The sequence below is a fragment of the Oncorhynchus kisutch genome, linkage group LG12 (genome assembly GCF_002021735.2).
Source record: "Oncorhynchus kisutch isolate 150728-3 linkage group LG12, Okis_V2, whole genome shotgun sequence".
NCBI classification, from domain to species: domain Eukaryota; kingdom Metazoa; phylum Chordata; class Actinopteri; order Salmoniformes; family Salmonidae; genus Oncorhynchus; species Oncorhynchus kisutch.
Window position 1 is genome coordinate 22,270,273 of NC_034185.2, and position 14,293 is coordinate 22,284,565.

Here is a 14,293-nt window from a genome sequence, read left to right on the forward strand (position 1 = left end):
TATGGTTTTAGAGCCTGCAATCTCCAAAGAAAAAGTGAAGACAAACACTACCAAGACAACCACAAGCACTTCCAAGAAAGGTAATATTGTATTTCACAAATGTTAACTTGAGTAGATGCTTACTATTAGTTGTAGTGAAACGCTTCTCACATGTCTTGTTTATCTCAGAACATCGTGCTGCAAAAGCCAAAGCTGAATGGTCGCTTGTAAAGAATGGTATAGCGCTTCTTAATCCCAACTTGTCTTAATTAACTTTTTCAATCAAGGTGATTATTATTGGTATGCTTTATGAGTACATTTGTCTCTGCACCAGTTGTTTCAGAACCTGAGCCCCTAAAAGACAAAGCCACTCCGAGAGTCCCCACTATGAGGAAAGGGAACCACACTAATGTAGTGGTGCCAATGGTAAAAGCCATGGCTAGAGTTGTCGCTATGAGACCCATCCCTACAACAAAAGGTAACCAAACAGCAATGCAAAAGTTCATCAAAATAAATATAGATTATTTTCAGTTAGATACAATGACAATTGGAAACATGATGTTTAACTGTTCTAACACTTTTTTCTCCTGCAGTGACAGAGGAGAAGCTATCCAAAGAACCTGAGACAGGTAAAATGTATCCGTCGTAACGGTGTGTAGGGCAGAAACTGGCCATTAGATATATTATACAAACAAGTATATCGTCTTTCATTTTTAAAATCTTGTATGTAATTTACTGGATAATAAATTAATCAAAACGTTTTCCATCACCAAAAGAGAAAACAAAAGCGGCAGAGAAAAAAGGAATAATTTGATTGTGTTTTGAGTGGATTTATTTCCAGACATGTTATACAGGTTTTCCTTTTAGAGTTGTTCAGTGGGTGAAATTACGTGTTTGGTCTGTGTTCTTTGTTTCAGAGGTTGTTGTTTCCAAAGATAAAGCTAAAACAACAGCTGCCAAGAAAGGTAACAAATATAGTTGCTATGAGATTCACAATGCAACATTGAGTTGTATGAATACTGTATTTTGAATGATGAGCATATTTAGCATTTTCATTGTTTCAGAGCCTGTGGAAAAGGGCAAAATAACTCCTACAAAGAAAGGTAACAACAACTTAGATCAAGTTATTTCATTTGATGAATTAACATATATTCTAACTGTGGATATATTATGGTTTTAGAGCCTGCAATCTCCAAAGAAAAAGACAAGACAAGCACTACCAAGACAACCACAAGCACTTCCAAGAAAGGTAATACTGTTTTTCACAAATGTTAACTTGAGTAGATGCTGACTATTAGTTGTAGTTAAAAGCTTGTGGTTTTGTAGTACATTATTAATAACTTAACTGCATGCTTGACTTTTATTGGAAAATATTGAGCATGATGTTTTCATTCCAGAAGCTGTTGTCTCCAAAGAAAAGACAAAACCTATCACAATGAAGAAAGGTACTTTATTGCATGTTGTAATAATATTACACCTAACATTAGCTAGCGAGCTAATGTTAGCTAGCTAATAGTATACTAACTTGAAATGAAAACAACTTTCTGACAAAATTAGAGACATGCAATATCTGAAAATGTAGCTAGCTAGACTATCTTACCCGTCGTATACATGGATGGACGTTTCTCCCTCTCTGTCACGGATGCCATGGTTGCCCTTAGTTTGAAGATGTAATCCGGAGACAGGTGTTTATGCAGCAGTCTTCTGTGTTCTCTTTTCAACTCCCTTTCCATATTTGCAATCAAACGGCAGAAATTTCTTCATATCCTTAGACATCATACTCCAATTCCACCCGGCATTCCACTGATTTCAAAACTCGGTCCTCCAGAAAGTGGAGAGCAACACCTTTTCAATTCCACTTTGTGATATCTTGTGAAAAAAGCAGCGTTAGAAAGGATTACCTACACATACTGACCAGCTTCTGTTATAGACAGGAGCGTGCTACATGGCAGACCGATCCGAACTCATCTCTCGGCATGTCCAGCCCACCCATTATCTCAGCCAAACATGCCTAACGGGAAGGTTCCTATCTTTACTTCATGGCTAAACCAACTAGGCTCTTAATTAACAATTGTATTTGTATTTACAGATGGCATACAAGTTTGTTATAAAGGCACATGAAAGTCCACACGTTCCAGAAGGCATTTCTGCCAAAAAACACATTTAGATGATTTTTTTAAAGTGTACATTCAAATGGCTCTCCTGTGAAGTAATAATGCGCGACTTACACCTAGGCACCGTTTATTTTATACACTGCCTTAGGAAAGTATTCAGACCCCTTGACCTTTTTCCACATTTTCTTACGTTACAGATTTATTAAAAAATGTATTAAATAAATAAAAATTCTCAGCAATCTACACACAAAACCCCATAATGGCAGAGCTAAAACAGGTTGTCAGAAATGTTAGCACATTTTTTAAATCTAAATAACAGAAATACCTTATTTACATAAGTATTCAGACCCTTTGCTATGAGACTCGAAGTTGAGCTCAGGTGCATCATGTTTCCATTGATCAGCCTTCAGATGTTTCTACAACTTCATTGGAGTCCACCTTTGGTAAATTCAATTGATTGGACATGATTTGAAAAGGCACACACCTGTCTACATAAAGTCCCACAGTTGACAGTGCACGTCAGAGCAAAAAACAAGCCATGAGGTCGAAGAGCTCCAAGATAGGATTGTGTTGAGGCTCCGATCTGGGGAAGGGTACGAAAACATTTTTGCAGGATTGAACGTCCCCAAGAACACAGCGGCCTCCATTATTCTTAAATGGAAGAAGTATGGAACAACCAAGACTCTTCCTAGAGCTGGTCACCTGGCCAAACTGAGAAATCGGGGGAGATGGGCCTTGGTCAGGGAGGTGAACAAGAACCCGATGGTCACTCTGATTGAGCTCTAGAGTTACCGTGGCGAAGGGAGAACCTTCTAGAAGGACAACCATCTCGGCAGCACTCCACCAATCATACCTTTATGGTAGAGTGGCCAGACTGAAGTCACTCATCAGTAAAAGGCATATGACAGCTGCTTGTAGTTTGCCAAAATGCACCTAAAGACTCCCAGACCATGAGAAACAAGATTCTCTGGTCTGATGAAACCAAAATTGAACTCTTTGACCTGAATGCCAAGCGTCACATCTGGAGGAAACCTGGCACCATCCCTACGGTGAAGCACGGTGGTGGCAGCATCATGCTGTGGGGACTTTGATCAGCGGCAGGGACTGGGAAACTAGTCCTGATCGAGGGAAAGATGAACAGAGAAAAGTACAGAGAGATCCATGATGAAACCCTACTCCAGAGCACTCAGGACCTCCAACTGGTGTAAAGGTTCAACTTCCGACATTACAACGTCCCTAAACAAACAGCCAAGACAACATGAAGTGGCTTCATGACAAGTCTCTGAATGTCCATTAGTGGCCCCGCCAGAGCCCGGACATGAACCTGAATCAAACATCTCTGGAGAGACTTGAAAATAGCTGTGCACCGACACTCCCCATCCAACCTGGCAGAGAAGAATGGGAGAAACTCCCCAACTACAGGTGTACTAAGCTTGTAGAGTCATACCCAACAATCAAGGCTGTAAACACTGCCAAATGTGCTTCAACAAAGTACTGAGTAAAGGGTCTGAATACTTATGTAAATGTGATATTACATTGACTTTTTATATAAATTGGCAACAAATTCTAATAACCTATTTTTGATTTGTCATTGTGTGTAGACTGATGAGGGGGAAAAAACAATTTAATCAATTTTAGAATAAGCCTATAACTTAATTAGTAAAATGTGGAAATAGTGTTAGAGGTCAGAATTATTTCCTTAGTCACTGTATACATTTTCCTTTTAGAGTTGTTCAGTTGGTGAAATTACGTGTTTGGTCTGTGTTCTTTGTTTCAGAGGTTGTTGTTTCCAAAGATAAAGCTAAAACAACAGCTGCCAGGAAAGGTAACGAATATAGTTGCTATGGGATTCACAATGCAACATTGAGCTGTATGAATAATGTATTTTGAATGATGAGCATATTATATATTTTCATTGTTTCAGAGCCTGTGGAAAAGGACAAAATAACTCCTACAAAGAAAGGTAACAACAACTTAGATCAAGTAATTTCATTTGATGAATGAACATATATTCTAACTGTGGATATATTATGATTTTAGAGCCTGCAATCTCCAAAGAAAAAGTAAAGACAAGCACTACCAAGACAACCACAAGCACTTCCAAGAAAGGTAATATTGTATTTCACAGATGTTAACTTGAGTAGATGCTTACTATTAGTTGTAGTGAAACACTTCTCACATGTCTTGTTTATCTCAGAACTTCGTGCTGCAAAAGCCAAAGCTGAATGGTCGCTTGTAAAGAATGGTATAGCGCTTCTTAATCCCAACTTGTCTTAATTAACTTTTTCAATCAAGGTGATTATTATTGGTAGGCTTTATGAGTACATAATGTAATAAAAAAATGTTTTTTTGCACCAGTTGTTTCAGATCCTGAGCCCCTAAAAGAGAAAGCCACTCCGAGAGTCCCCACTATGAGGAAAGGGAACCACACTAATGTAGTGGTGCCAATGGTAAAAGCCATGGCTAGAGTTTTCGCTATAAGACCCATCCCTACAACAAAAGGTAACCAAACAGCAATGCAAAAGTTCATCAAACTAAATATAGATTATTTTCAGTTAGATACAATGACAATTGGAAACATGCTGTTTAACTGTTCTAACACTTTTTTCTCCTGCAGTGACAGAGGAGAAGCTATCCAAAGAACCTGAGACAGGTAAAATGTATCCGTCGTAACGGTGTGTAGGACAGAAACTGGCCATTAGAAATATTATACAAACAAGTATATCGTCTTTCATTTTTAAAAATCTTGTATGTAATTTACTGAATAATAAATTAATCAAAACGTTTTCCATCACCAAAAGAGAAAACAAAAGCGGCAGAGAAAAAAGGTGTGAATAATTTGATTGTGTTTTGAGTGGATTTATTTCCAGACATGTTATACAGGTTTTCCTTTTAGAGTTGTTCAGTTGGTGAAATTACATGTTTGGTCTGTGTTCTTTGTTTCAGAGGTTGTTGTTTCCAAAGATAAAGCTAAAACAACAGCTGCCAAGAAAGGTAACGAATATATTTAGTTGCAACACTGAGTTGTATGAATACTGTATTTTTAATGATCAGCATATTTCGTTTTTTCATTGTTTCAGGACCTGTGGAAAAGGACCAAATAACTCCTACGAAGAAAGGTAACAAGAACTTAGATCAAGTTATTTAATTTGATGAATTAACATATATTCTAACTGTGGATATATTATGGTTTTAGAGCCTTCAATCTCCAAAGAAAAAGACAAGACAAGCACTACCAAGACAACCACAAGCACTTCCAAAAAAGGTAATACTGTTTTTCACAAATGTTAACTTGAGTAGATGCTTACTATTAGTTGTAGTTAAAAGCTTGTGGTTTTGTAGTGCATTATTAATAACTTAACTGCATGCTTGACTTTTATTGGAAAATATTGAGCATGATGTTGTCATTCCAGAAGCTGTCTCCAAAGAAAATACAAAACCTACCACAATGAAGAAAGGTACTTTCTTAATAGTATACTTTAACTTGAAATGAAAACAACTTTCTGACAAAATTAGAAACATGCAATATCTGAAAATGTAGCTAGCTAGACTATCTTACCCATCGTATACATGGATGGACGTTTCTCCCTCTCTGTCACGGATGCCATGGTTGCCCTTAGTTTGAAGATGTAATCCGGAGAAAGGTGTTTTATGCAACAGTCTTCTGTAGTCTCTTTTCAACTCCCTTTCCATTTTTCAACTCCATTTCAAACGGCAGAAATTTCTCCTATCCTTAGACATCATACTCCAATTCCACCGGGCATTCCACTGATTTCAAAACTCGGTCCTCCAGAAAGTGGAGAGCAACACCTTTTCAATTCCACTTTGTGATATATTTTGAAAAAAGACGCGTTAGAAAGGATTACCTACACATACTGACCAGCTTCTGTTATAGACGGGAGCGTGCTACATGGCAGACCGATCCGAACTCATCTCTCGGCATGTCCAGCCCACCCATTATCTCAGCCATACATGCCTAACAGGAAGGTTCCTATCTTTTTTCATAGCTAAACCAACTAGGCTCTTAATTAACAATTGTATTTGTATATACAGATGGCATACAAGTTTGTTATAAAGGCACATGAAAGTCCACACGTTCCAGAAGGCATTTCTGCCAAAAAACATATTTAGATTTTTTATTTTAAGTTTACATTCAAATGGTTCTCCTGTGAAGTAATGACGCGCAACTTACGCCTAGGCACCGTTTATTTTATACACTGCCGTTGGAAAGTATTCAGACCCCTTTACTTTTTTCCACATTTTCTTATGTTACAGCCTTGTTCAAAAATGTATTAAATAAATACAAATCCTCAGCAATCTACACACAAAACCCCATAATGGCAGAGCTAAAACAGGTTGTTAGAAATTTAATCAAATTTATAAAAATAAAAAAACAGAAATACCTTATTTACATAAGTATTCAGACCCTTTGCTATGAGACTTGAAGTTGAGCTCAGGTGCTACATGTTTCCATTGATTAGCCTTCAGATGTTTCTACAACTTCATTGGAGTCCACCTTTGGTAAATTCAGAGTTGTTCAGTTGGTGAAATTACGTGTTTGGTCTGTGTTCGTTGTTTCAGAGGTTGTTGTTTCCAAAGATAAAGCTAAAACAACAGCTGTCAAGAAAGGTAACGAATATAGTTGCTATGGGATTCACGATGCATCATTGAGTTGTATGAATACTGTATTTTGAATGATGAGCATATTTTGTATTTTCATTGTTTCAGAGCCTGTGGGAAAGGACAAAATAACTCCCACGAAGAAAGGTAACAACAACTTAGATCAAGTTATTTCATTTGATGAATTAACATATATTCTAACTGTGGATATATTTATGGTTTTAGAGCCTGCAATCTCCAAAGAAAAAGTGAAGACAAACACTACCAAGACAACCACAAGCACTTCCAAGAAAGGTAACATTGTATTTCACAAATGTTAACTTGAGTAGATGCTTACTATTAGTTGTAGTGAAACACTTCTCACATGTCTTGTTTATCTCAGAACTTCGTGCTGCAAAAGCCAAAGCTGAATTGTCGCTTGTAAAGAATGGTATAGCGCTTCTTAATCCCAACTTGGCAGAATTAACTTTTTCAATCAAGGAGATTATTATTGGTATGCTTTATGAGTACATAATGTAATAAATTAATTTGTCTCTGCACCAGTTGTTTCAGAACCTGAGCCCCTAAAAGAGAAAGCCACTCCGAGAGACCCCACTATGAGGAAAGGGAACCACACTAATGTAGTGGTGCCAATGGTAAAAGCCATGGCTAGAGTTGTCGCTATGAGACCCATCCCTACAACAAAAGGTAACCAAACAGCAATGCAAAAGTTCATCAAACTAAATATAGATTATTTTCAGTTAGATACAATGACAATTGGAAACATGATGTTTAACTGTTCTAACACTTTTTTCTCCTGCAGTGACAGAGGAGAAGCTATCCAAAGAACCTGAGACAGGTAAAATGTATCCGTCGTAACGGTGTGTTGGGCAGAAACTCAGCATTAACAGTATTGTACACACAGTGTATCGTCTTTCATTATTTTTCTTTTGAATGCAATTTACTGAACACTAACTTAATCAAAACGTTTTCCATCAGCAAAAGAGAAACCAAAAGCGGCAGAGAAAAAAGGTAAGAATGATTTGCCTGTGTTTTGAGTGGATCAACTCATGTCCTGCCAGCTGAGTCAAACAGGTTAACACTTCAAACAGTAGAGTGTTAAACATGTGACCTACAGCAGTTAATCAGTTCTCTCCCGTGATGTACGTAATGGCGATTCAACCCTGAAGGATGACTCCTATTAGTGGAGTGGGAGCTCTGCTTTGTACACAATATATAATATCTCACTATTATACTGATGGTAGCTATTTATTTTGATTACTGTATAGTATGCATGTTTCATTGACACAGTCCTTCAGAACGATGCTGCAACATCTGTAATACATCCAGTATTTCTTCCTTCTATTGTTGGATGTTAATAAGATTGTGCTGTTCAAATTCCCATGTTGGTGATAACCGTTATCACATACACAAGCCTCCTTCATGTTACTATAGCAACCCCCAGAGAAGCAACCCCATAACATAGATAGGTTTAATTATTTTATATTTTAGCTTTATTTAACTAGGCAAGTCAGTTAAGAACAAAATCTTATTTACAATGACAGCCTACGAACAGTGGGTTAACTGCCATGTTCAGGGGCAGGACATTTTAAACTTGTAACAACTTGTAGACATGTATTTGATGTTTATAAAAGCGTCTGATGTTTGTAATTGCCACTTTGCATTTTCAAACAGGATTTTCCCTTATAAAAATGTATCAACCCCTACCAAAATGTCCATTAATAATAATAATTCACATTTCCTGTTGCTGCAGAATTATTTTCCTGCTCTAGCAAACTGGCTCAAATTAACATGCTACATTTGTACTGTTCCCGAGTGGCGCAGCGGTCTAAGGCACTGTGTCTCAGTGCAAGAAGTGCCACTGCTGTCCTTGGTTTGAATCCAGGCTGCATCACATCTGGCTGGGATTGGGAGTCCCATAGTGCGGTCCGGGTTTGGCCGGTGTAGGCCATCATTGTAAATAAGAATTGATTTGCCGAGATAAATAAAGGATACACACACATATTAAAACACATGATACATTGTCTTCATATTCTGCGGAGCATGGGGCAATCAGGTTAGTGCAGGCTGGAATCTGTCATATGGGCTTCCTGACTGTCAACACTCTCCTGACTAGTTATATGTAGAGTTCAAGTTTTAACCTGGCAGTTCTTCTCAGTCTCCATTCAACATATGTTCTGCTCCACCCACCCCAACACCTCGTTTCCTTTCTGTATCTAGACCATTACAGTGGGTTCCTTCTCTATATCGCCTGCGGTGTCTGCATGGTAGAGCAAAGTGGTGTTTTATTTAACTGGGTAATGTGTTTGGAAAAACAACATTCAGATGTAATTCCCTTCAAGGACTTGAACCCTAAAATAAAACACAAACACTGGCACATCTGTGTTAACAAAACAAATATGGTTAACAATATATGGGTCGTTTCACGAAATGAGTGCCCTTTGATTTTGATATTAAGAGAAATTGTACGCACACATTGAATTTTAAAAGCCTGGTATATTAAATGAAGTTCCCTTTCATATAGACCACATGGAAAATTCAATAAATCTGTTTTTGTTATATGAATAAAGACATGTTAAAGTGCCAAAATTCAGCATTTTGACCTGTCCCTCCATGCATCCTCTGTGATTTCAAATCAAATCAAATCAAATCTAATTTTATTTGTCACATACACATGGTTAGCAGATGTTAATGCGAGTGTAGCGAAATGCTTGTGCTTCTAGTTCCAACAATGCAGTAATAACCAACAAGTAATCTAACTAACAATTCCAAAACTACTGTCTTATACACAGTGTAAGGGGATAAAGAATATGTACATAAGGATATATGAATGAGTGATGGTACAGAGCAGCATAGGCAAGATACAGTAGATGGTATCGAGTACAGTATATACATATGAGATGAGTATGTAAACAAAGTGGCATAGTTAAAGTGGCTAGTGATACATGTATTACATAAGGATGCAGTCGATGATATAGAGTACAGTATATACGTATGCATATGAGATGAATAATGTAGGGTAAGTAACATTATATAAGGTAGCATTGTTTAAAGTGGCTAGTGATATATTTACATCATTTCCCATCAATTCCCATTATTAAAGTGGCTGGAGTTGAGTCAGTGTCAGTGTCAGTGTGTTGGCAGCAGCCACTCAATGTTAGTGGTGGCTGTTTAACAGTCTGATGGCCTTGAGATAGAAGCTGTTTTTCAGTCTCTCGGTTCCAGCTTTGATGCACCTGTACTGACCTCGCCTTCTGGATGATAGCGGGGTGAACAGGCAGTGGCTCGGGTGGTTGATGTCCTTGATGATCTTTATGGCCTTCCTGTAACATCGGGTGGTGTAGGTGTCCTGGAGGGCAGGTAGTTTGCCCCCGGTGATGCGTTGTGCAGACCTCACTACCCTCTGGAGAGCCTTACGGTTGTGGGCGGAGAAGTTGCCGTACCAGGCGGTGATACAGCCTGCCAGGATGCTCTCGATTGTGCATCTGTAGAAGTTTGTGAGTGCTTTTGGTGACAAGCCGAATTTCTTCAGACTCCTGAGGTTGAAGAGGCGCTGCTGCTCCTTCTTCACGATGCTGTCTGTGTGAGTGGACCAATTCAGTTTGTCTGTGATGTGTATGCCGAGGAACTTAAAACTTGCTACCCTCTCCACTACTGTTCCATCGATGTGGATAGGGGGGTGTTCCCTCTGCTGTTTCCTGAAGTCCACAATCATCTCCTTAGTTTTGTTGACGTTGAGTGTGAGGTTATTTTCCTGACACCACACTCCGAGGGCCCTCACCTCCTCCCTGTAGGCCGTCTCGTCGTTGTTGGTAATCAAGCCTACCACTGTTGTGTCGTCCGCAAACTTGATGATTGAGTTGGAGGCGTGCGTGGCCACGCAGTCGTGGGTGAACAGGGAGTACAGGAGAGGGCTCAGAACGCACCCTTGTGGGGCCCCAGTGTTGAGGATCAGCGGGGTGGAGATGTTGTTGCCTACCCTCACCACCTGGGGGCGGCCCGTCAGGAAGTCCAGTACCCAGTTGCACAGGGCGGGGTCGAGACCCAGGGTCTCGAGCTTGATGACGAGCTTGGAGGGTACTATGGTGTTGAATGCCGAGCTGTAGTCGATGAACAGCATTCTCACATAGGTATTCCTCTTGTCCAGATGGGTTAGGGCAGTGTGCAGTGTGGTTGAGATTGCATCGTCTGTGGACCTTTTTGGGCGGTAAGCAAATTGGAGTGGGTCTAGGGTGTCAGGTAGGGTGGAGGTGATATGGTCCTTGACTAGTCTCTCAAAGCACTTCATGATGACGGAAGTGAGTGCTACGGGGCGGTAGTCGTTTAGCTCAGTTACCTTAGCTTTCTTGGGAACAGGAACAATGGTGGCCGTCTTGAAGCATGTGGGAACAGCAGACTGGTATAGGGATTGATTGAATATGTCCGTAAACACACCGGCCAGCTGGTCTGCGCATGCTCTGAGGGCGCGGCTGGGGATGCCATCTGGGCCTGCAGCCTTGCGAGGGTTAACGCGTTTAAATGTCTTACTCACCTCGGCTGCAGTGAAGGAGAGTCCGCATGTTTTCGTTGCAGGCCGTGTCAGTGGCACTGTATTGTCCTCAAAGCGGGCAAAAAAGTTATTTAGTCTGCCTGGGAGCAAAGGAGTCCCTAACTCTGCCTGGGAGTTAGGGAATGTTTTAATCGTTGCTATGGGAACGACATCTTCAACGCACGTTCTAATGAACTCGCACACCGAATCAGCGTATTCGTCAATATTGTTATCTGACGCAATACGAAACATATCCCAGTCCCAGTCCACGTGATGGAAGCAGTCTCTAGGAAGATTTAAAGTTATATATAGTTTTATTTCATGTTATTAGTGATTCATTTAGAATAACTATCCCTCATTTTAAGGTCAACCCTGTTACGTGAACTGAACTCCTTTTTGAAATATTTTTTTCAAAGAGACATTTAACATCTAGTCAAATCAAAGTGTGAAATCAGGTGAGCAGGTTCTACTCTTTTTGGTTGACATTGAATATCCCTTTGAGCATCGTGAAGTTATTAATTACACTATAGATGGTGTATCAATACACCCAGCCACTACAAAGATACAGGCGTCCTTCCTAACTCAGTTACCGGAGAGTAAGGAAAGGGATTTCACCATGAGGCCAATGGTGACTTTAACTAGTTACAGAGTTTAATGGCTGTGATAGGAGTAAATGGAGGATGAATCAACAATCTTGTAGTTACTACACAATACTAACCTAAATGACAGAGTGAAAAGAAGTAAGCCTGTACATAATACATATATTCCATAACATGCATTATATTTGCAATAAGGTACTAAAGTAAAACTGCAAAAAATGTGGCAAAGAAACTTTATTTCCTGAATACAAAGCGTTATGTTTGGGGCATGTCCAACACAGCACATCACTCTTCATATTTTCAAGCATAGTGGTGGCTGCATCATGTTATGGGTATTCTTGTCATCGGCAAGGACTAGGGAGTTTTTTTGGGGGGATAAAAACAAACGGAATAGAGCTAAGCACAGGCAAAATCGTAGAGGAAAAGATTTTACCAAGGCACTCTTCATATAATTAATTTAAATGCCTTTATTAGTATTGCATGTTCAATAGAAACAATGTTTTTTTTTTTACCGACGCGTTTCGGCTACATGGCCTTCGTCAGGGAGTACTCAAAATTGATTAAAAAAATAATTTAAAAAATACATGTCATTGACATGACGAAGGCCATGTAGCCCGAAACGCAGCCGAAAAGCGTCGGTTTAAAAAAACTTTGTTTCTATTGAACATGCCATACTAATAAAGGCATTTAAATTAATTATATGGAGAGTGCCTTGGTCCTCCTTTCTTTTTGATGACCAATTTACCCCTTTTACCAAAGAGCACCTTCTATCTACCAAAATGTACTATTGTGTACCTTAGTAGCGCTTCCCTTCCTCCTATTTCTACTAGAAAAGCTTTTACAGTTTTGACTCAAATCGTCTTGAAAATCTATGGCTGAATAGCAATTTGACAGAGCTTCAAGAATAATGTGCAAATATTTGCACAATCCAGGTGTGCAACAATCTCCGAGACTTACCCAGAAAGATTAAGTCAATGACATGTATTGATTTTTTTTATTTATTTTTATCAATTTTGAATTCAGGCTGTAACACAACAAAATATGGAATAAGTCAAGAGGTATGAATACTTTCCGAAGGCACTGTACTATAGTATTTTTTTTAGATCTGGTGATGGGAAAAATGTTTTTATTACGTTGAACATGTGCTCTTTATTACAGAACATTAAAACTGGGTGAAATTTTGAAAAATTAAGTTACATTACTCAAGACACTTAATTTGCTCTACTTTGTCTATATTGATGATAGGCCTACAGTAGGGTGAAATAGGGTATTTTCTGGATATTACTTATCCTTTTGCATAACCAATGCATCTATTTTCATTCGTATGAATAACAGATTTTAACGGTTTATCTCCCTTGTCTAGTTCCAAAGAAAGAATCTGGTAGCTTTGTGAGATTCTCAAGAGTTTGCCTTTAACCATAAAAAAACACACTTCACATTTTATCCTAGCATTACTCTGGAGTAATTTAGACCAACCAAAGATACACTTTAAAGGCCCTTTACAAATTCAACTTGAATTATTGTTTTGTAGAGCTTCATGCTGAAACGTATTTTGTGAATGATCACATGCTGGTGATATTGTAGAATGTTGTGTAGGCAAGACCGGTAGCTATGAAGGAGATTTGCATTTGTGGCCTTTCTTAGATTTGATTCTTATTGGAGTCAAAACCCAGATTCCTACTGTATGTCATACAGGACTGCAGGCAACCCAGTGTACAACACTGAACTTGATGTATACGTTTCCACACAAGGGTATGAAAATATGAGTAGAGTATGTGTAATATAATCTTCATCCAGTTTTAAAAGAGACAAGAATCTATTTGGGTTTGTAACATAGATTGACCTGAATGACTGCTAAGATGTTCATGCTTCTACTGTTTGATGTGTAAACTTTCCAGCTAGATAAGAGGAATACATACCACTCATATACATTTTTCCTCCTTCTTGCACGAGAAGAAGACAAGGTAAAGGATGTGAAGACATCAGATGGTGAGTTCGGTTCATATAACAATATGCAAATACATTGCTCTAGTATGAATTGAATAGATGCTGCTATTGAATAAAAAAAGGATTAGGTTTGATCAAACTTAGCTACCATAGCAGTGTCTTTGCAGTATGTCTGTTTACACAACTACAAACAGCTTCTCCTTTTTTTTCTCCAATTGAGTGATAAGATATTGCAGTCCTTGCTTGACTATGCCTCATCCTCTGACTAATGGGTATTTGAGATGGGCTCCAGCCTTTTACTGCACGGGCCAACAGCACTAGATTCCAGTAATGAACTAGGCTGAATAAAAGTAAAATCTGGTATTGACCATTTGAAATGTAGCCTATCGCAAAGTGTGGCTGGAGAACACTTTTAATCAATAAACCTGAGGCAAATGGCTCAATTGAACTATTAATCAGCCCCGGCCAACTAGAGTGATCAATCAACAGATTGTGGTGCAGCATTG

The 14,293-nt window shown here is 38.9% G+C and overlaps 1 protein-coding gene across 26 annotated transcripts in view; it reads left to right on the plus strand.

Moving 5' to 3' along the window:
- The window catches only part of LOC109900709 (triadin), a 70,471-nt gene that overhangs the window by 49,189 nt on the left and 6,989 nt on the right, over positions 1-14,293 (plus strand). For 14 of the 26 annotated variants that reach the window (XM_031837130.1, XM_031837121.1, XM_031837137.1 and 11 more), the window contains 25 exons: positions 12-80; positions 314-457; positions 573-608; positions 756-782; positions 897-944; positions 1,044-1,082; positions 1,160-1,228; positions 1,377-1,424; positions 3,871-3,918; positions 4,018-4,056; positions 4,134-4,202; positions 4,452-4,595; positions 4,711-4,746; positions 4,895-4,921; positions 5,040-5,087; positions 5,174-5,212; positions 5,290-5,358; positions 5,507-5,551; positions 6,675-6,722; positions 6,822-6,860; positions 6,939-7,007; positions 7,257-7,400; positions 7,516-7,551; positions 7,692-7,724; positions 13,797-13,829. In XM_031837130.1, the coding sequence (XP_031692990.1) occupies positions 12-80; positions 314-457; positions 573-608; positions 756-782; positions 897-944; positions 1,044-1,082; positions 1,160-1,228; positions 1,377-1,424; positions 3,871-3,918; positions 4,018-4,056; positions 4,134-4,202; positions 4,452-4,595; positions 4,711-4,746; positions 4,895-4,921; positions 5,040-5,087; positions 5,174-5,212; positions 5,290-5,358; positions 5,507-5,551; positions 6,675-6,722; positions 6,822-6,860; positions 6,939-7,007; positions 7,257-7,400; positions 7,516-7,551; positions 7,692-7,724; positions 13,797-13,829 (1,446 nt within the window). The remainder of the gene's footprint in view (positions 1-11; positions 81-313; positions 458-572; positions 609-755; positions 783-896; positions 945-1,043; positions 1,083-1,159; positions 1,229-1,376; positions 1,425-3,870; positions 3,919-4,017; positions 4,057-4,133; positions 4,203-4,451; positions 4,596-4,710; positions 4,747-4,894; positions 4,922-5,039; positions 5,088-5,173; positions 5,213-5,289; positions 5,359-5,506; positions 5,552-6,674; positions 6,723-6,821; positions 6,861-6,938; positions 7,008-7,256; positions 7,401-7,515; positions 7,552-7,691; positions 7,725-13,796; positions 13,830-14,293) is intronic. The other 12 variants (XM_031837122.1, XM_031837132.1, XM_031837131.1 and 9 more) reach the window with 12 other exon arrangements.